Source organism: Ceratotherium simum, chromosome 4 (genome assembly GCF_057802395.1).
Source record: "Ceratotherium simum simum isolate JZ-2026a chromosome 4, ASM5780239v1, whole genome shotgun sequence".
Lineage (NCBI taxonomy): Eukaryota > Metazoa > Chordata > Mammalia > Perissodactyla > Rhinocerotidae > Ceratotherium > Ceratotherium simum.
The window spans coordinates 58905303-58926281 of record NC_141903.1 but is presented as its reverse complement, the minus strand read 5'-3'; the positions used below and the strand labels follow the sequence as shown (position 1 = coordinate 58926281).

Sequence of the window (20979 nt, the reverse complement as noted above, 5' to 3'; positions counted from 1 at the left end):
TCTTCCAGCTCTCTGCTTTGACTAGGGCTCTTGATTTAATATGAAGCATCACAGGTTTGATATTTACATGTTAGACAAACAAATAGTACTACAGAAGGACAACCTTACTTTAATGAACACAGTTACAGTACATCATGGAATTAGAAATATTTATTCAGAATATAAGAATGTTTGTAAAATATTATAAATGTCTCTGTATAAATAAATGGAGTTTTTTTTAAACAATTCTATATCAAATAACACAAAGTAGCTATTTTACAGCAGCTAAAACTAAAGGCATCTGGAAACATTTAAAGCATACAAGTGAAGAATCTAAAAAATTACAAGCTATAGTACAGTGTTAAGGGGCAACTTTAAAATGAGACTTTCAATACAAACAGTAGAACAATACTGACAGATGCAAACTTAGTCACATGTGCTTTAATAACTGACAGTACATTCAAGCAGGTTTTTCTAATAATCCAAGTGGTTTAAAAGCACATTTTCAAATAATAGGAAACTTAAATCTCATGCAAAGTAAATAAGTTGACAATATGTCTAAAAACTGATTAGAAATTAGAAAAGAAGTGAACATGTTTCATTATCGTTGCATTAGGGTTAAACAAAAGCAGATTATCAGGGGCTCTCATTCACTTGGCAGTCCTGACATGAGCACTCTAATACTATGAGTTCTACAAACAGAACATTTTCCACATGGACTTGAATTGCAAAAAGAGCACAAGTGAATGGTAGAGCAAGAACAACTAAGCAGGTCATCAGTGTGAATGTGGGGAATTTTGTATATAGCTTGCTCTGTTCTGCTAAGCTGACATTTCAGATGATCAGTGGATGAGTGATTTGTAGCTTACCTTGACTATGGAAGAATCAAGTACTATTAGTCAAGGATATGGTTATCCAGTAGCAGTTGCTGTTACTGGTACAATGATTTCTTGATCACATGCAACATCTCCCTCAGATGCAGTGTGATAGAGAATTTATCCAATATAACTCTCAAACAAAAATATAATTGTGAAAAAAACTTCCTCTACGCAGGAATTAGCAAAATAAGAATGCACGAGCAGCTGCTATTCAACTTGTACTCTTCTACTTGTTTATATCGTAACAGCCACTGGTGCGCAGTGATGCTGGCGCAGTGATGTGTGCTCAGTGATGCTGTGGGGGCAGCAGCCAGCATTATGTTAATTGATAATTCTGGTTCCAGTTCTAAAAAATTAGTGCTTGGCAGCCTAAGGCATATATTTATTAGTGAATACAAATGTAGTTAGGAAGTAACTTAAAGTGTGTGAAACAGGAGGAACTTCAGAAGGCCATAGGTTCAGAGCTAACTAACTAACTTCAACTTTGCCTATATAAACACAAGGTTTCAATTAACTAGAATAGGATTTGGATAAACTTTTAAGAACTGTGTGTGCAGCAAAGGCATAATTTTTGTTTTATAACAAGTTATGCCTCTTCTACCAAGTAGTGCCCAGCTCTGAGCACTAGGGAGTTTGCAAGCCTCAGTGAAAGGTGGTGATTGTGTCATTTCTTGTCAAATAGGCCATTCCACTGGATAAATAGAAAAATAATTGCTATGATTTTTTTTCCCAGAAATTTTTATAGTGTTGTTCTACAACAGCTGTCACTGCAGAACAGACCCCCTGCCCAAAAACCTTGGCAACCCTATGACTGCACCCTAATTAAATTTAATGTAGAAATTTCAATCATCAGAATTCTCCCCTTTTGGCCTCTAAAAACTTTCTAACTATAGCTGTGTTTGTTGCATCTAGAAATAGGTGCAGCTGTAAACTTAGCATGATCCCTTTTCGCTTTAAATAGTTTCACGGATGAGACACACTCCCAGTTATGCATTTGCAAATGGCTTAAAGCTTTATGGAGCTTTATGCCTTCAGAAGTCATTAATGAAAGTTTGGGTGTTTTCTGTGGTCTTGATGTCTTTCTCATCACTTCACTTAAAATGTGAGCATGATACGCCAAACTCTCAAGAGCTGTGAGTTAAGATAACTGATGACAGAATTAAAAAATAATTGCAGGATAATTTTTGTGGGCCATAGGAAAGACCTTCAGAAGGGGCCAGGCAACCATGGAGATTCTTATTCATGCCAGTGACATAGGCAGTCCAGCCCAGGTCAGGTAACTGGGGCATTTTTTCCACTTAAAATAATGTAATCACTATGCAGCTAGGAACTAGGAGACTTCCAAATAGTTTCAAGTTTTTCTTAGAGAAGTAAAATCCTTACTAGCCTCATCCTAACAGTTTTTAAGAAAAAGCCTTATATAGGCTCTAATTTGGACTGCCTTTCTGGAGTAGTGGAATGTCAAGGCTCTAATTTAGAGTTCTCTGTGGTCCCTATAAAGTATTGCTGCAGGCTCAGAGGAAGACTTAGTAAGAAGCACATGCATCTCAAAGGAGAATTAAGCAATTATGTTTAAATGGCACTTAATTTTTTATTGACTTAAGATTCCAGTTTCAGGCACCATGGACATTAACTTCAGAAACCTGACATGCCAGCAGATGAGCATGAATATGAAACAGTTAATTACCTGCATTGGCAATGATGAAACCTCTAGTGTACCTTTGGGGCGAAAGCAGGAGAGATAGGGAGGGCATGATAAATCACAGCTGTCTGAGCACAGAAGATATTTAATCAAATAACTTTGGATAGGTCTCAAAGAGGAGTCTTACTGCCTACAAGTCCATGGCAGTTTTGGTAGCTGTTGCACACAGAGTTTGGCAGAACATCAGATCCAGTTGGTAGGCCCACATGTTGATGGCACTGCAGCTATGGACAGAAGTCTCTTGCCTGTGATTTCTGCCTCAATTCAGCAGTGGGAAATGCACTCCAAGGGAACTGTGAAATGGGTCCTTTCTTCCCATGCCTATTGCTCTAAGAGCCAAAGACTGAACTCTGAACGGAGAGGGTGACTGCCTACTAGGGGTAACCACTGAGGAAACTGGAGGAAAACAATTAAAAATATAGAAGTCTGAAGGTTTTAACCTCATACAAGTTAGAATCAAGATCATTGTTTACCCCTGATGGAGATGTTAATATAAACCAGCTCCTATTTAGAAAGAAAAATTCAGGTTATAAAAAAGGAAAGTGATCCAGGCACCTGTGATCATTTATGTACTCAGTGCAGTTTTAGTAGGCCCCACAATTAGCATAACCAAGTGCCTGCTGGTTCACCTTCAACAAGGATTATGTCTTAGGGACTATTTGAAAAATACAAGGCAGGGGCCTGCCCCATGGCTTAGCGGTTAAGTGCGCGTGCTCCGCCACTGGCAGCCCGGGTTCGGATCCCGGGCGCATCACCGACACACCCTCTTCTCCAACCATGCTGAGGCAGCATCCCATGTACAGCAACTAGAAGGGGCTTTGGGGAAAAAAAGGAGGAGGATTGGCAATAGATGTTAGCTCAGAGCCTGTCTTCCTCAGCAAAAGAGGAGGATCAGCATGGATGTTAGCTCAGGGCTGATCTTCCTCACAAAACAAAAAAAAAAAATACAAGGAAAGGAAATCAACTATTTAATATCTTTTTCTACACATTTATAAAGGTAACAGTTTTGCTAGGGAAATAGTTTTCACCCAATCACCACATATTTGAAAAGTATTATGTTGAAATATAAACTCAAAATGAGGCCAGATAGGATGAGCAATACTGGAGCTCATGATGGCTCATAATGAGACCTCTGGGGTCTGGGGCGAGTTATATGACCCTAAAAGGGTGGGTTTTCAGTTTTAACTTGGAGCGAGACTGGTAGACAGAAGTCAGCAGACAAGATTTTATACCTGCATCAGCCATAGTTTTCAGTGTTGGTGAAAATAAAACTTTTGATGCCTGTTTAGTCACAGAAGAGAAAGCCATGAATGGTTTCCCACCTTGCACATCCCAGTTTGCTTAAGGAAGGACATTTCCCTAGGCAGGCTGGAAAAATGACAAAAACAATGATTTTGTCTATTAAACCTTTTGTTGCACATACTTTTCTACCAAAACATTTTCCTTGTGACAAAATGAAACTATCCAAAGAATAAAAATTGATTAAAAAGAAAATCACAAGAACCAACTTTGACAAAATGATTCATAACAGAAAGAGAAGCCAGTGACTACTTTCACAGTGATCAAAGCACCCAAAAGCTGATCCTTCCAGACTGATACCAGTTGATTCCTTTTGAAGATGGGGCAGCCCTCACTGCTGGCCAGAGAAAGAAGGGTGATTGCTTTTGGGATAGAAATGCTCTGTCCTCCACAGTGGTGGCTGGAGTGTCCTTCCCCACTAGGCAGAAAGCTGAGGAACTTGTACCATGCTCTCTGAAGACAGACCTTTAGCTCATGGACGTGGTTAATGCAGTGATCTGGTCATAAGCAAAACTTTGTGACCCATTTCCCGTAGGGGACTTTGGGTGGATCTTTAGGTGCTACAGAATAAATGGCAAGTGGTCCTTGAAAATGTGTCAATGTAGGGCAGCTACAGAAGACTTGAAACACAACGCGAGAGTTGGTAAAACAGTGAATGTTACAATAGAAGAGGAATAATGAATTTATTTTAAGATGGAAGACTTTCCTGAAAGAATTCAGGTACTTCAGTCCTGCCCAGCCCTGTCAGCATTTTGCTTGAAATTGAACCTGTTTAAGCATCGTATGCTAACCATCACCATGTCTCGGGGTTGGGGGGGAGGGGGTAAAAGGAGGCCTCAGCAACCACTCCTTCACCCCTTGCCCTTCATAACAGCAGGAGCGAAGTCTTGAACTGGGGGTTCAGTAGCAGTTTCTTAAATAGGTGGGATCAGCCTGCAAAACATGCAGTATCTACTCAGTGTCCTGCCTCTTGCCCTTAGAAAAACAGAGGCAGGTGCTGAGCTACATATGTACTTTGATTCATGCAGAACAGCAAGTATGTAGTGCCCTGGGGTGGGGGAAAAGTACCAGTTATGCTCCTCTGCTCTTGAAAAAACTCCTAATAAAATTTTAGTTCCCCTACGTGTATTAACAGGTTCTGTCAGCAATTAGTCTTGGCTGTTAATAAGGCTCTACTGGGAGGGGGAGATCCCAGAGTCAAAGAGAGCTCCCTTCCCAGCACTGCCTCCACAGTGAGAGGTGAAGGAAGTTTTCATTCTCCCATACAGAATTGTTCAGGAACAGCCCTGGGGTTTCTCTACCTGTAACGTCACCGAAGCTAGGACTGTAAGGAACACCTGTGCACCATGCTCCTGTAATCCACCTCCCAGAGCACCTCTGAGTGACAGCCTATATCTTAGAGTTGATATGTGGGACTTGAAAACCAAAGTCTGTTGCAATAAGCAAATCAGCACTTCTAGATGCTGAAGACACACAGACCCCTCTGTGAGTGTCAGTTTTCCCCTCAAGGAGAAGGAAAGAGGAGAAATTGGGGATGCCAGAGATAAGGTCACTGTCTACAAAAAAAGAGAAGAAAGGACTGGAAAATCTTATAAAGCAAATGTGTGGGATACGACTGATGCACAACCTCCAGAACAGAAAAGATGGGAGAATGGCAAAGCCAGTGCTGAAAGCAGAAGAAAGGCCTGCTGAGCACGGCACACTGCGCGGGTATTTACACGCCGTCCACGGCCCGGGAGGGGAGGAACAGGATCCTGTGGATACAGCCTACACTGTGTCACCAGGGCCACTCGCCCCCCAGGCTGAGTCCATGGCACTCCAGTGTCCAAGTGCTGACCTACCTGCCAACCTTCCCCTTCTCACTCTCCCAACAGGTACTGTGTCCCCCGGGGCCCTTCTCTCCTCGGTGACCTGCTATAGTTTAGCGTCCATGGGCAGAACTTCGGTGCCCATGTGCCGATTAAAGTGACGTTTCATTGGTGTGTGGCCTTGAGTTCTCCTCCTCCAGCAGAGCTATTCTTTGCTTGAGCATCCTCACTTGGGTCTCATGTCTCTCCACCATGGCCATCATCTGAGACTCCAGCTTCTTCAGTTTGTTCTGATGCTTCTTCTTTGCTTTCTCATAAGCAGCCACCAGGTTGCTATGTGGGAACAGAGGGAAATGAGAATGAAGAGTCATCCTAAGAAGCATTGAGACAAACACTGTCCTGTCCACTGGGTGGCCAGGTCCAGTGAGCACCATTCTGAAGAAACAGGTCACACTGCCTCTTCAGCAAGAATCTGAAATCAAGTAGTTATTTCAGCACTCAAGGCCAATCATCTCTTGGCTTAACCACGATTAATTCAAGCCTGCTAGAGGCTTGTCACGAACATATTAGGAGGGGTGTAAACCAACAATCCACACTAGCCCCATCCAAAACAGATAAGCAGACAAGGTAGCTGAATTCCAGAAATCTGTCACTTAAATACAAGCACTGGGTGTATTTGTTGCATGGCTGCCTGCAACAGATGGTCAAGTGTAAGTTACAGGAGAGTGTTCCTCACACACTGCAGTCCGTGACCTCACCTAGGATGGGGCAGAGAGGCTCCGACAACTTCCCTTTATGCTTTGGGCTGGTAGGATTTGGAACACACAGGCCATAAGCTAATGCTGCCAGCCGAACACAGAACATAGGCCTTGTGAACTGTCCCCACTGGGAGCCCAGTGAGAAGAAGGCGAGGGGTGAGCCCAGGGCTAGGTAAGTCCCGGTACCCACTCTGGTCCAAAACAGCACCCCAAATCTCTTCCATTTACAGACAGGTTCTCAAAGTGTGGTCTGAGGACCGACCCTCAGGGATCCCCAAAACCCGTTCAGGGGAGGTCTGCAAGGCCCTTTATTTACTTACTACAGATGTGCGTGAAGCTGGGTTTTCTCGATATATTTCAAAACAATATATTGCCTATAGAAGCAAGGTGAGAACAGAGCTGTTTGCTATTAAACCAGACATTAAAGAGATTTGCAAAATTGTAAAAATGGTGCCACTCTTCTGATTATTTTTTGGAAAATAGTAATTTTTAAAATAAATGCCATTTGTATTACACATAGTGAATTTGTTTCTTATAAACAAATTAATAAAAACTTTAAACAACTTATCTCAGTTTTAGTTTCTAAAATGAGATTTAGGGGCCGTCCCAGTGGCACAAGCGGTTAAGTGTGCACGCTCCACTGTGGCGGCCCAGGGTTCGCCAGTTCGGATCCCGGGCGCACACTGACGCACCGTTTGTTAAGCCATGCTGTGGCGGCGTCCCATATAAAGTAGAGGAAGATGGGCGGGGATGTTAGCCCAGGGCCAGTCTTCCTCAGCAAAAAAGAGGAGGATTGGCATTGGAATGTTAGCTCAGGGCTGGTCTTCCTCACACACACACAAAAATAATAAAATGAGATTTAGCAATAGATAAATAATTTATAAGAACAAAACTCTTTTAAGGTTCTCAATTTTTTAAGAGTGTAAAGGGGTCCTGAGCCCAAAAAGTTTGAGACTGCTGTCTTAGAGCAGTGCTTCCTAAGGTGTTCCACCGATATTAAATGTTGCTCAAATAAAAGGTTCTATGGTCAATTTTGTTTGGAAAACATTGGCTTAAACACAATTAAACAGATTTTTTTTCTTAATTGTATGACTTCTCAGAACCTTTATTATATAAAGTGTTAAGAGGGGACCACAGTATGCTGCATTTCCCAAACATATTTGGCTCAAGGACTCATCTTTTCAAGCATTTCTTAGGTTTCTATGTAACACTTTGGGAAATGATGCCCTAGGGAAGACCAGGCTCTCTGGGGCAAGTGAGGACTTGCCATTCGCTAGAGTTGGTTCCCAGCAATTATGGAAATATCCTCCCTGGTGTATGAGTCCAAGTACCACTGGGAATCTACGAACAGAGAGATCTTACCTGTTGGCTCGCTTTAGGTCATTAACAAACTCTGCTGATTGTTGGTGTCGGATTTCACTGCTCTTGGTGAGTCTTTCCAAGGCATTCACCAACTCTTGAACTCTGGCCTTTAACTTCTTTTCTCTGTATGAAGGAGAGATGAAGCACGCCATGAGTAACTTGAGATGATGGTGGAGGTGGCTACTGCCCTGGAAGTGGTGGCAGTGAAGGAGGAAGGTTTAGCTTGCCAGGTCAAAAGGCAGGAGTATGAAAAGGAAGGTAAGAGAAGGCACAAGAGCTCCCCTTCCCTCAGCAGAGCCAGAACACCTCACCACTGCATTCTTGAAGAGTTTGTCCCTGCTTCCTTTAATGATAAGGACCCTTTAGAGATCAAAGTATGGGTCACAAAGAACAGACAGGAAGTTGTTCCTAGTTTTCCAGATGGGAAACTAAGCTAGTCTAGAAGTTCTTTCTGCTGTGGGCATACGAGATGCTCAGCAACGAGTGCAGCCTGACCACAAACCCCATCCTGGCCTCCACACCTTTCTTTTCCAAGTGTGCTAAGCATCTCCTGAACACTCAGGGATACAAGAACAGAAACCTCTGGTCTGGGTGGCCTACCTTGCACGAGTCCCTACTCAGCGGAAATCAACGTGATCCTACCTTGCAAAAAAATGAAAAAAGCTGGTAGTGGTAGTGGTAGAATTGACATTCTCATTTTAAAGGTCCTTGTCCCCTTGAAACTACTGAACTTATATTTGCACTTTCATTTGACTCCCCTACTCCATGGCTTCAAGTTCTGTGAGCTCTTTACTACCACAGTAACCCAGGCTAATTGACTTAGGAGTCAATTACAGGAGGTTTCTCAGTAGAAACCAGTCAGCTTATTGCCTCCCTCTAATTCCCACAAGAGCACAAGACCTAGGCAGGGAAACATCAGTGACCATCCTCCTCCCTCCCAAGGTACCCTTGTCACTGGCCCGGCATCCCACTCAGCACAGTCTGCCACGATCTGTTGAATGTACTGCACTCAGCAGGCTCCCCCGCTGGCTTGCTGGCTCTAGGGTGGCAAGGACCTTATTTGGTTTGGCTCCCCAGTGTATGTATCCCCAGTGCTGAGCGCCATGCCCGGGTGACAGCTTCTCAGCGACAACAGTTGTTAAAACAGCTTCAGGGCCGGCCCCGTGGCTTAGTGGTTAAGTGCGCGCGCTCTGCTGCTGGCGGCCCAGGTTCGGATCCCGGACGCGCGCCGACGCACCGCTTCTCCCGCCATGCTGAGGCCCCGGCCCACGTACAGCAACTAGAAGGATGTGCAACTATGTACTGGGGCTTTGGGGGAAGAAAAAAAAAAAAAAAACAGCTTCAGAACAACTCACTAAAAGTATTTGATTCCTTGGAGCATACTGAAAAACCAGGATTTATGGGAGAAAATCCTCTAAAAACGACTCATGAGTGTTTGAGGAATGTTATTTAGCACAATAGTTTTGGAAGGCAATTTGGCAGTATCTATCAAAATAAAAAACGAACACATCCCTTGACAAAGCGACTTGACTTGTAGGAATTTTTCTTACAAAAATAGTAGGAGTGTAGGGATAAGATACATGAGATTACAGTTGGATTCACTACAGCGTTGGTAACAACAGCAAAGAATGGGAAACAACAGTGAACTGGTTAAGTTAATGAAGGTCTGTGGGTTCCACTGAAATGCTCTGTAATGGTTGAAAAAAACACAGATGGACATGCACTGGCACGGAAGGGTGTCCGATATACTGTCAAGTGAAAAGGGTGAGTTCTATTGGATGCCATTTTTTGCAAAAACAATTAAAAATCTTGAGTGTGAATAGCTGATATACTCTAACAATAGACCAGAAGGCTAAACACTCAGCAATGGTTAACTCTCGGAAGGGGGATGATGGAATCTTTCATTTTCTACTGTACTCACTTTTGCATTGCTTGAAATTTTCATAATTGTGTATGCTTTTTGTAAAGTATGTGAGATGAGTCTCAGTGGTTATGCTTCCTCTAGGAAGGGTGTGGGAGGGTGACTGGGGGTAGGGGGTGGAGGACTCAGGTGCTCAGATGGTTCAGCCCCTCCCTGGCTTTTCAGATCTTTCGCATTTCTCCCTCCAGCTACTCTAAATGCAAGTCAAGCTTTCCAAACTCATTAATGAAGAAAGGAATTGCAACACAAAAATCCAGGCCTGCTTTTGTGAGTGAGGACGGAGGGGGAAAGATCTTTTTAATTGAAGCCTAACAACCAGCCCTGACGTCCCGATGACTCATCATTCTTCAGCTCTTCCTCCCACCCACCCTGAGGAAGCAGGAGCCAGGGCGCGCTGAGAGCCTTCCAGCAAGTGTCTCCCACTTTGCTGAGGAATGTGGGTTTCTCCTGGGCCCTAGCAGCCACCAGGAGATCTCCTTGGATCTGGTTGCCTTCCCTACTGGAATCCAAGAGTGGCACCGTTTCCTACCAGAAGTGGGAATGCTGTCTTGGGGGGGCGGCTCCTTTCCTCCTCCCTCCCCAACCCATCCTCTTGTAACCAGTTCAGCTGACCCCATCTCTTATCAACAGTGATTAAGAATTGCCTTTCAGAAAATCTGCAAAGTCACGTAGCCAGAGCATGTGCAAAAGAAGAAATCTTGACCTGAAGTGACCTCGAGACCAAAGATCCTCCTCACGGAACACAACCAGAACTTGAAAGGTGGATTATCAGAAGTGAGGGGTCCCTGATTCAGGAAAATCTGGTGTTAAAATTCCTTCCCCACCTCATCAGAAATGTTTAGAACCCCATCATAAATGTTTAGAATCCTGTCATAAATGTTTAAAACCTTACCATAAATGCTTGAAGCCCACCAATCAAAACCTGTCCCACCAGTGTTTCCGAGCGCCAGCCTGTTTTCCCTCACCTTTTAAATTTCACCCCAAATCCTGAATCGGTGAGACAGATCTGAGGGCACACGCCCCCTGCCCTCTCTGCAGATGGAGCTCAAAGAAAAAAGCTGATTTCTCTCCCAAAAGCTGGTGCCGTAATTAGTGGGCTTGTTTATGCGCACCGGGCAAGTAAACCCAATTTTTTGTGGTAACACTCTCAGCCTTTCAGGCAGCCCTCTGTCAGCTGAGGGAAGGTTAGGACAGCATGAAAGATTTTTTTTCCCCTTCCCTCTGGCTATAACGAATAGGGAAAGGTTATTTTACTACATTTTGTTAAACGGTTTCAATTCTTTTATCTTTTATTCTAAAGTGGATTAATAGCGCAGAGGGGAAAAAATCGTGAAGAGAATTTAAAATGTCACCATGAACTCAGTAAATTCACAACAAAAAACTACCCAGAGCAGTACGATTCCCCACCCCCAATTACATCCACACCCCTGCCCCACCAGCAGACTGGGAGAGCATGGAAATCCCAGCCTCACCACAAAACAAAGGGCTTCCTTCCCCAGGCCCCCAGGTAACGGAGGGAACTTTCCAGACCTTGCAGCCTCTAGTGGAGGACTGAAGACAGGAGAGGCTTTCCAAGACCCTGCCCAACCCCGGGTGGGGGGGTGGGGATGGGGATGGTTATGGGGGAAAGCCGCTGCTGGGAGCTGAGTGAACTGCTTGTACCAGCTCCAGGATGGAACGAGGATGCTGATTCATTTAAAGATATAAAGACAAGAACAAACCTCAAACGTGGGTTACTTTACCTGTTGTTATTTGACTGAGGCAGACACCTGTAGTAAAAGAGTGCTGCCTCCAGCACCGCTGATCTGGACTGACAGAGACGCTAACCCACGGGGAAGTAACAACTCTAGACCGGCACTGCCGGTGTGGCAGCCACATGCCACGGGCGGCCATTTGAGCACTTGGAATGTGGCTGGTCCACACTGATATGTGCTGGAAGTGTAAAATACACACTAGAATTTGAAGACTTACTATGAAAAAAAGAATGTAAAATATCTCAATACTTTTAAAAATATTGATTACATGTTGAAATGATAATATTCTGGATATACTGGGCTAAATATGTTATTAATTTCACCTGGGTTTTTACAGGTTCAACTGTGGCTACTAGAAATTTAAAACTACACCTGTGGCTTGCACTTGTGACTCAGATTCCATTACCAGTGGAGTGCTGCTCTTAGCACGTGTTCACAGTAACGGTACCAGGTGGTGTTCCTGGATTCTGATTCCGGAGGTTTGGGTCGAGGCCCAGGACCAGTACTTTAAGAAGTGCCTCAGGTGATTCTTCTTATCAGGCAACTTTGGAAAACTCCGGTCAGGCAGAAGTGTCCTTCACCTGGGTCTGCAGATGCACTTCCTGTGGTCTTGGAACTCCCTGAATCTATACCTGCAGGGGCATACTTGCCTGAAGCCTACAGCTTTTCTCAGATTCTCAAAGGACAACCTGGATAAGAACCATAAGCCTGCTCATCCACGTCACTTTGGAACCTCAACGATTCATATCCTGTTCCTTCCAGTTTCTAATTCAAATGCTTGCTTGGCCTTCAGCTAAGGAAGAATTTAGTTCATCTAGATGAGATAATAAGGCTAAAATGAGCACTTTCATAGGCTCCACACATAGATGAGAAAGTAAAAATTAAACCCTACATGTTCCATTTGCCCCTCGACAGTAATGCTTGCACACGATGTTTTCCGGAACGCCCAAAACTGCATAATCCCTTCCTTGTTTTTTTTTTTAACTCCTAGTAGCAAAGGCACTCAAGAATATACGCCTAGAGGGCCGGCCCTGTGGCTTAGCGGTTAAGTACGTGCGCTCTGCTGCTGGTGACCCGGGTTCGGATCCCGGGCGCGCACTGACGCACCGCTTCTCCGGCCATGCTGAGGCCGTGTCCCACATACAGCAACTAGGAGGATGTGCAACCATGACATACAACTATTTACTGGGGCTTTGGGGGAAATAAATAAACAAATAAAATTAAAAAAAAAAAATTCTTAAAAAAAAAAAAATATATACGCATAGACCATCAAGTAAAAAGACATGCTGGATTATACTGTTACTATGAAAACCCAAGTCACTCCGCACATGTGTGGTTCAGTTACAGGTCCGTCCACCTCACTAAAAATGAGCGTTATTTCTGGTCACAAAAGGTCCTATGAATCTTACTCTAACCACACAGTCAGGGAGGTGTTTCTTCTTTTCAACTGAAACAATTTTAAGCTGTGGCATATACACAGGGAATCTGAGAGGCAGACTCATGATGAGAGTCCACAGGTGACGAGAAAAGCCAGGGTGGCTTGCCACTGAGCTGGGCCAGAGACGGAGCTAGCTGGCCTCTGCGGTAGTGCTCGTCAGTGTGCCCGGGCCGTCGGGAAGTAGGGCCCTCTGAGCAATTAAGGAGGTTGCATTCTCCTTAACATGAAAAGACCAGCAGCGGTACTTTAATCACAGTCCAGACACCCATGAGGAGCTGGGGGAGTCAACAGGGCGAGAGCCCGATCTTGGGTCTTGATGAGGCAGTGAGTGGCTTTGCAGCCGGCCAGGAAACCTTTCAGAGGAGCTATAATCAGACCAAACCGCAGGGAGTCACAGCCATGCAGCCACAAGGCCTGGAATTTCTTAGTAATTGCTCATTATATGGAATTAATCATTGAGAGAATTGTCTGCATATGTGGTTCCTCTCGTCCTCACCTTCCATTACTCGTTAACCCCAACCATGCTTCTGTCGCCGCTGAAACTGCTCAGGAGGTCACTGGTGATCTCGGTGTTGCCTCATCCCAAGGTCCCTCTGTCCTGATCTTACCTGTCAGCACCTTTTCCTCTTCCTTGAGCACATCTTTACTCCTGAGTGCCCGGATTTCATCCTGTTTCACCCGCCTCCCCTCAGTCTTCTGCGTCGACTCCTCGCTCTCTATTTCACCTCTACATACTGGGAGTGTTTAGGACTTGGGCCTGGACCATATTTTATATCCTACCCTTGCTTTACTTGATTCTCTCCATTCCCATTTATTTTCTTAAAAACTACTTACATGGGAAACACTTCCAAATCTTTATCTCCAGGCCTTTCCTTGGATCTCTGGACCTGTCTATTTGACATCTCTACTTATCAGGCATTTTCAATGTAACATGTCCAAAGCAGAACTTTTGAGGTCTCCCAAATCCACTCTTCCTCCCTCGTTGGCAGCTGGCAACACCATCACCCAGTTGCTGACACGTCTTGAGTCAGCGGTAACTCCTCCCTTCCCTTGTCTTCCACATCCATTCCATAGCAAACCCCATCTACTAAACCTTCTTGTCATCTCTGCCACCAGCATCCAGGTCCAGGCTGCCAGCACTTCTCACCTGGACACCATAAGAGCCTCATACTTGGGTTCTCTGCCTCACCTCTGCGCCCCTCTAAGCCTGGTTTTCACAGAGCAACCAGGGTAATTTTTACTGTGACAAATCAGACCATATTACTGCCCTTTGGTGCCTTCCACCTGCACTTGGAATAAAGTCTGTGGTCTTACTCTGACCCATTCGGCCCTGCTTGACCGGACCTCTGCTTGTCCAGTCTTTGGAGGCACCCTCCCCCTTGCATGCAGGAATCCTATCAGTTCTTAGCACACACCAAGCTCCTTCCCATGGCAGAACCCTGTGCAGTCGGCTCCCTCTGCTTGGGATGTATTTCCTCCACTAGGCTACTTTTCCTCCTTTTCATCTCAGCTTAAATGTCACCTCCTCAGAGAAGCCCACCCTGACTACTCATCAAAACAAATGTCCCAGCCTTATGACATCACAGCACCTTGTCATTTCCTCCATATTATTCACTGCAATCTATATTTAATTTTTTGAAAAAACATCTCCGCAGTGACTACATCACATCACCCTATTTCCCTCATGGTAACCATTACAGTCCATAACTACTTATCTTTTAGAAAATCCACACAGCAGGAACAGCGATCTCTACGTCCTTTACCAGGATGAAGTTATTTAATTCCCACAACAGCCCTTGGAGGTCAGTACTGTTATTATTACCCTCATTTTCTAGATGAGGAACTTGGGGCACAGCTAAGAGACTTGCCAATACGCCTGCAGAGCTGGGATCCACACCAGGAGTCTGTCGTGGGCCTGTGCTCTTCAGCATCTTGCTAGAGTATCCTGTGACCCCCAGAGGGCCCACCAACCATGAAGCAGGAGATAAGACCTCTGGTGGAGAGCACAGGCCTGCAGAATCAGAGATGAGGTGTCCCCAGGCCATGATGTTCTGCAGGTATTATGTTGGAGTGTGGCTGTATTTTGCCAGGAGTAGCAGCAAGATGATGGTAACAGTCTATCTTTCTTGGCCCAGACTTTCCTATGAACATGTTTCTTGCCCAGGAAATGCATCTGTAGTGTTCACAGGCATGCCCCCACCTTTGCCTGTGGCTCTGATGCTCTCCATCCCTCTGCCTTTATGAGATCCCCAGTAAGGCCTTCTCTCTGAGCTTTTGGAGCATGGCGGGAGTGATAGAAATGAAAAAATCTGTTACCCAAGCTATGCCCACCTCAATCCGTGGGGGCAAGCATCAGTCTTTACCTGTGCCCTTCGAGGCCCTGGCGCTGGAGCTCAGCGGTTTCTTTATGCGATAATAAACTCATAGGCGCACTTTGTATTCCATTAATGTCCTGCAGACCCACGTGCATTTATGGAATTCTACGCACAACTTCCATTGCCCTATTGCTCTTGTAAATCAGCCAAATATGAAGAATCAGCAAGTGCAAGCCTAATAAAACAGCACCTTTTAAAATAATGGTCCTACTAATAAAACGGTGAAGGTCTACTGCTTGTTTGCTCAGTGGGGGCTCCCTCTTTAAAAGGACCCCTACCACTTCCCTCTTCATTTCATCCCACTGTTTGTAGGGCTCAAAAACAGTATTGATCCAGAGCTGCTGAAATAGGGGTCAATCGGTGCCATCTTGTCTCCTCTCATGGCCGAATGCTTCATACAAGTTGGGAAGATTTCTAGAGCTGGGCAGATATTCTTGGAACCTGGATATGATTTGAACTCTGAGGAGGACTCTAACGACCAAGTGCTCTGCAGGCACTGATGGGTGATGAGTGGTCAGTACCATCGGGGCGCAGTGAGGAGCAGGAAGGTAGACGGCAGAGGTGCCTGGGAAAGCTTCAGGAAGGTGAGTGTTCTACTGGAGGGGACGAGGAGGAGGGTTCCCAGGTTGAGACAGACGGGAGGATAAAGTGAAGGCCTGTTCTCAGAAAGATGCATTGTCCAGATGAATCTGGACTACAGACTATGTATGGGGGAAACTTTTTGAAATATGGGCTAGAAAGTTAAGTTAGGGACCTACAGACAATCTTGAATGCCAAGCCACTGAAGGTGTTTCTGCAGAGCGACCCAATAAGAAGTGCACTTTAAGGTATTCTGGTGGCTGGACGACCCATTAGGGCGTGTATCCAGGAGTTCTGAGGAGTTGAGGGCTAAACCCGGGAGAGGGCAATGCAAATGGCAAGCAATGGATGGGATTTTAAGGGAAAAAAACAATATGATCCGCTGACAAGAGGTAGAGAGAGGAGACTTCAAAGTTGTAATCCTGGATCATTAGAAGAATATAATTTCTAATATAAATAGGATTTCTGAAGAAGAGGCCAATTTCAAAGGGCAGGATGAGACAGGTTAGAATTTCTGTTTTGGACATGCTGTGTTCTGAGGCTCTGGCATGATTTCAGGATGGAGATGAGATGTCCAGCGGGCAGAGAGAAATGAGGCTGAGATAATTCAGGAACCATTTAGAAGGAACCGAGTCATGAGAGTTGAAGTCGTAAACCTGGGTGAGTAAGCCATGATCCCTGCCCCAAAGGGACTCTCCTCAAGGGGGTGGGAGGGTGAAAGGGGTGGGACCAGGCACATAAGACACAGAACAATGAAGTGTTCTATGATAAAAAGGCACATAGGAACAACAACAACAAAAGATGCTTTACAGACAGGCTAGAGGCACGCTGATGTGAGGGCTTGGGGCATGGGGTTAGGTGGTGTGAGGGCAGAAGCCACAGCAGGAGTGAAGTCCTGGGGCACAAAGGAGACTAAGCATCTGGTGTGGCTCAGGGTGGGAGGGGGCATGTGATAGGAGGCCGGGGTGGGAAGCGGGGAGGGGTCAGAACATACACTTGCTAGGAGTTTGCACACAGCTGGGAGTCACCAGATGGTGGTAAGTAACAGGGTGTGGTGGGCAGAACTGTAAAATGGCCCTGGAGATTTCAGCCCCTCAGTGTACACCCACCTTCTCCCGGTTAGTCAAACACTAATCTAGGCGCTGCTGTGAGGGAGTTTTGCAGATGTGATTAAGGCCCCAAACAGCTGACATTAAGATAAGGTGATTATTCTGGGTAGACCTGACCTAATTAGGTGAGCCCTTAAAATGGCCTGGGCTCTTCCTGGAAAGAGATTTGCAGCAGGAAAGGGATTTATGAGAGGGAGGTTCTCGTTGCTGGCTTTGAGGATGAGGGGGCTATGCAGAAGGAATTTGAGAGGTCTCTAGTGCTGAGAGTTACCAGCTGGCCGACAGCCAGCAAGGAAATGGGATGCCAGCCCTGCAACCACGAGGACTGACCTCTGCCAGCAGGCAGAATGGGTTTGGAAGCAGATTCTTCCCGTGAGCCTCCGGATGAGCACACGGCCTGGAGGACACCTTGATTGCAGCCTGTAGACCCTAAACAGAGAAGCCAGTCACGCTGTGCTCAGATTTCTGACCCACGGAAACTGTGAACTAATAAATGGACATGGCTTTAAGCCACTAAGCTTGTGGTAATTTGTCACAGAGCAACAGAACACTCATACGGGGGTAGCCATCAGATTTGCAACTGGTAAAGTTATTTTGTGACCCTGAAAGACTCCCCCCTTTTATTGGGTCATTCTCAGGGGCACACATATGTGCTCTGGTGTCTCCATTCTTAGCGAGACTCGCTCAATACTTCTGCTCCCTGCACAGCATTTCAACCCGTTGTCTTCACTTCTTGCCTCTCCCTTCTTAACCCACTCCAATTTGAAGTAGTTGGCCTCCTTGCTTTGCAACATTGTCTTTTCTTGGCCTTTGTGTCACCCCTGCTGGTAGATGTGTCAAGGCCTGTCATCTGGTGTTCCTCCCACCGTGAGTAATTTGTGCAGTGGTGGAGGCCCACAGGCCATGGGGGATTGGGGGGGATTTCCACTCCTCTCTTTGAACTTGGAGACGTTGCCCTGGGGTGCCTTCCTGCGTGGGCCAGCTCCGCTCCCAATCTGGGTACATCTAGCTCCTCCCGATCTGGTCTCTTGTGACCACGCTGATCAGATGGGGCTCACCTGCCCCTGGATGTCTCCTTACAGGGATCTGACTCACAGCCCTCTCCTAGCAGTAGCGGCTTGCTTGTTACTCATCGGAGAGAGAAAAGGAAGTCCATGTGCTCCTCCTCTGCTTGATGAGTTGGGCACATCTTGTCCCTAGACAGAGTGGCCACTGCAATTTGTTGATTGCCTTTACATTAAAGAGTGATCTGGCACACACGTAGACACAGGTGGCAGATCCCAGTGCCCCGAAGGGCTCAGCAGAGCCCCTGGTGAGCCTGTGGCTAAATGACCACAGCCCCTGCAGGAGCAGGGCGCCAACCCCTGCAGGTGGCTGTGCTGGAGCTGGAGCCAGGTCCCTATCTCCCACTGGCAGACGTGGACTCACCTGAGGCGGCACCACATGCTGCTTCTCACCATGTCACAGGCCCCTTTCCTGACCACTCCCTGTCCCCCGGCACTGAGAAGCACAGCATCCTTACCTTTTAACCCACACGACCTGGGGTCTGTGCGATTGGGGAAGTCTTCCCCCACCCCCAGCACTACATTTGCCCTCAGCATTTGGTGGACAGATGTGCGGCCATGTACCAGGAGCACAGGGGTTCCCATTCGCCCAGACCATGCACACTACTGTGGGTATAGCCTTCAGATGAGCCCACGCGAGCAGGCTCAGCTCACACTCATCTGTAAGCAACCTCTGCCAGCACACACGGGTCCAGCAGAGAAGGTGAGGCATGTGATTTCCCCACTGCCTCGCTGTGTGACCTTGGGAAACCACTCGGCCTTGCTGTGCCAGTCCCCAACACACCTTCCCCCATCACATGGAGAACAACACCTGCTCCTCGTTGCCTCCCAGGAATATGATGGACATGAAACAGTCTGCTCCCCTCAGCTGTGCTCAGGGCCCGAAGGCAGGCTGTGCAAACACCATATAAGTACCAAGAAGAATCATTTCCGAAAATTCCTTCTCCTTAATGCATTTTTATAGTTCACTTCTTTGGTAGAAAGGTCATTCAGTTAAATTTTACAAGGACCAAGAGCAAAAGAAGGATCTGAGATGGAGAAGGGTTTTGTCGCACACAGCCTGTGCAGACGACAGCAAAAACAAGGTACCCTGATGAGAAAAATCCTCATATGCAAGACTGGAAACCTGGTCATACAGATGGGGTTTTATGGCAATACCAGAGCCAATGAACTGCAATAAATGTTCGTGGAAGTGGAGGGAACAAAGTCAGACCAGATGGGAGTTACATAGTAAATGTGTGACTGCATGGAGTCCTGGTTTTGTTCCAAACAGAAGGTTGAGAGAAGACACACTGAAAGCAGGGTTGGGTGGCAAAGGCCCGCCTGAGGCTGAAGCCCGTCTAGGTGGCGGGGAGACTAGGCTGGGACAGGGCAGTAGCCTGGAATCAGCGACTGGAATGTCACACGCACCTTCCTTAGGGGTTCTCCTCAAGAAAAGACCACTGTTTAGCCTCTCCCCGCCCCCCCCACACTCTCTCTTTTCAGTCTGGATGCCCAGGCCCACAACTTTGGTGTCTGGAAACATCCTTTTTCAAGGGAGGAATATTTTTGAAAATGCTGGGAAGATTCCCTCAACTCACTTCAACCTCTAGCTTGGCAGTGATTTAATACCTTCAAAGAAGGTGTTAGTGTCCACTGGATTTTTAAAAATGAAAACATCCCCAAACCTCAGCCCTCAGGTGCCTATATTATATACCCTCATGAAATGATTATTCCAGTTTCTAAGCTATATTTACAATATAATTATGTTATTTTCCTTTTTGCTGTAGCCCTGTGGGTTCTTTCTTGGCTCCATATATCTGGGTCTTGATTAGAAATCCATACTAACCAACTTCAGGCTGGTTATTGGAAATCCATCGTGACTGACAGAACAAATGAAATCTCTTTATGTTTAGTCAGCAGAACCTGCATCCTACTTGTGGCAGCGAAGGCCTCTGAGGTTTGGGGAATTTGCAAAATTTAGGGGCTTAGCTTACAGATACAACATCCAAATGGCTCCCAGTTGGAAGCAGGCAGTGGATCTGCATCCCATGTTTCTGGCACAGTCTACTCATTAGGATTTTTTGAGGGCATTTTCCTGTGCTGCTTCTCTCTTCCCGCCTCAAGCAAAGCAATTACAATTTAACCACATGGCCAGAGGTGCTGGCAATGTAAAAACAGAGCTATTACAACTTGGAGGAAAGACAAAAAGTGACAGTGAGTAAATCAGGAGGGTAGTGAAGTTCCCCACAAGGCAGTCTTCGATCTACCATCAGCTTGGAAGCCACACTATAAAATAACAGCCTGGCTCGATCAAGACAGCAGACAATAGCCTGCCCCTCCTACCCTAAATCCCCAGAAATGATAGGAAATGTATTTTTGTAAAGTCCCTGAGCATATTAGAAAGCAAGGGGTGCTCTTTCTATAACAGAAACCATGAGCAATCATAAAAAGGGAAGGGCAGATTTTTTCCTGAAAAAGGAAACCACAACTCAAAATGTACCCCAAAGAGAGCTGCTACAAAAAGAAGAGGCGATTCAGAGGAGCTCCAGTCAGAGGTGCTGGCCATCAGGGCAGGAGGGGACCAGACGCCTGGGTCAGAGACGCAGCCTAGAGAGCCGTTGTCGACCAGGAGGAACAGAAAGCCCAGAGGGTGAGCTTGTGAGCCAACACCAAGAGTCACAAAACTCAACTCTAAAAAGAATTTACATGTGAGGAAACAGAGTTAATACAGCAGACAAAAGAAAAGTTTAGAATAAGTATAATAAATATCCTCAAAGAGATGCAAGAGGATATCATATCATTAAAAGAGATGCTAGATTTCATCACCAAAATAAAAAGCTCAACATATAAGCCAAACACCACAATGCATACAGCTAAGGGATAAATTAGTGATCTGGAAAACTGAGCTGAAGAACCTCTATAGAACTGCATTATCTGATAGATATGGCAGCCACAGCCACGTCAGCCAGCA

General features: G+C 45.8%; 1 protein-coding gene across 3 annotated transcripts in view; it reads right to left on the bottom strand.

Annotated features, from left to right (window-relative positions):
- Nucleotides 1–135: 135 nt before the first annotated feature.
- Nucleotides 136–20979, bottom strand: part of MCC (MCC regulator of Wnt signaling pathway) — a 405732-nt gene continuing 384888 nt past the window's right edge. For all 3 annotated transcript variants that reach the window (XM_087429918.1, XM_004420305.3, XM_004420306.3), the window contains 2 exons: nt 7787–7909; nt 136–5999 (listed from right to left, as the gene is read on the bottom strand). In XM_087429918.1, coding sequence (XP_087286044.1) covers nt 5819–5999; nt 7787–7909 — 304 coding nt within the window. In that variant the 3' untranslated portion in view covers nt 136–5818. The remainder of the gene's footprint in view (nt 6000–7786; nt 7910–20979) is intronic.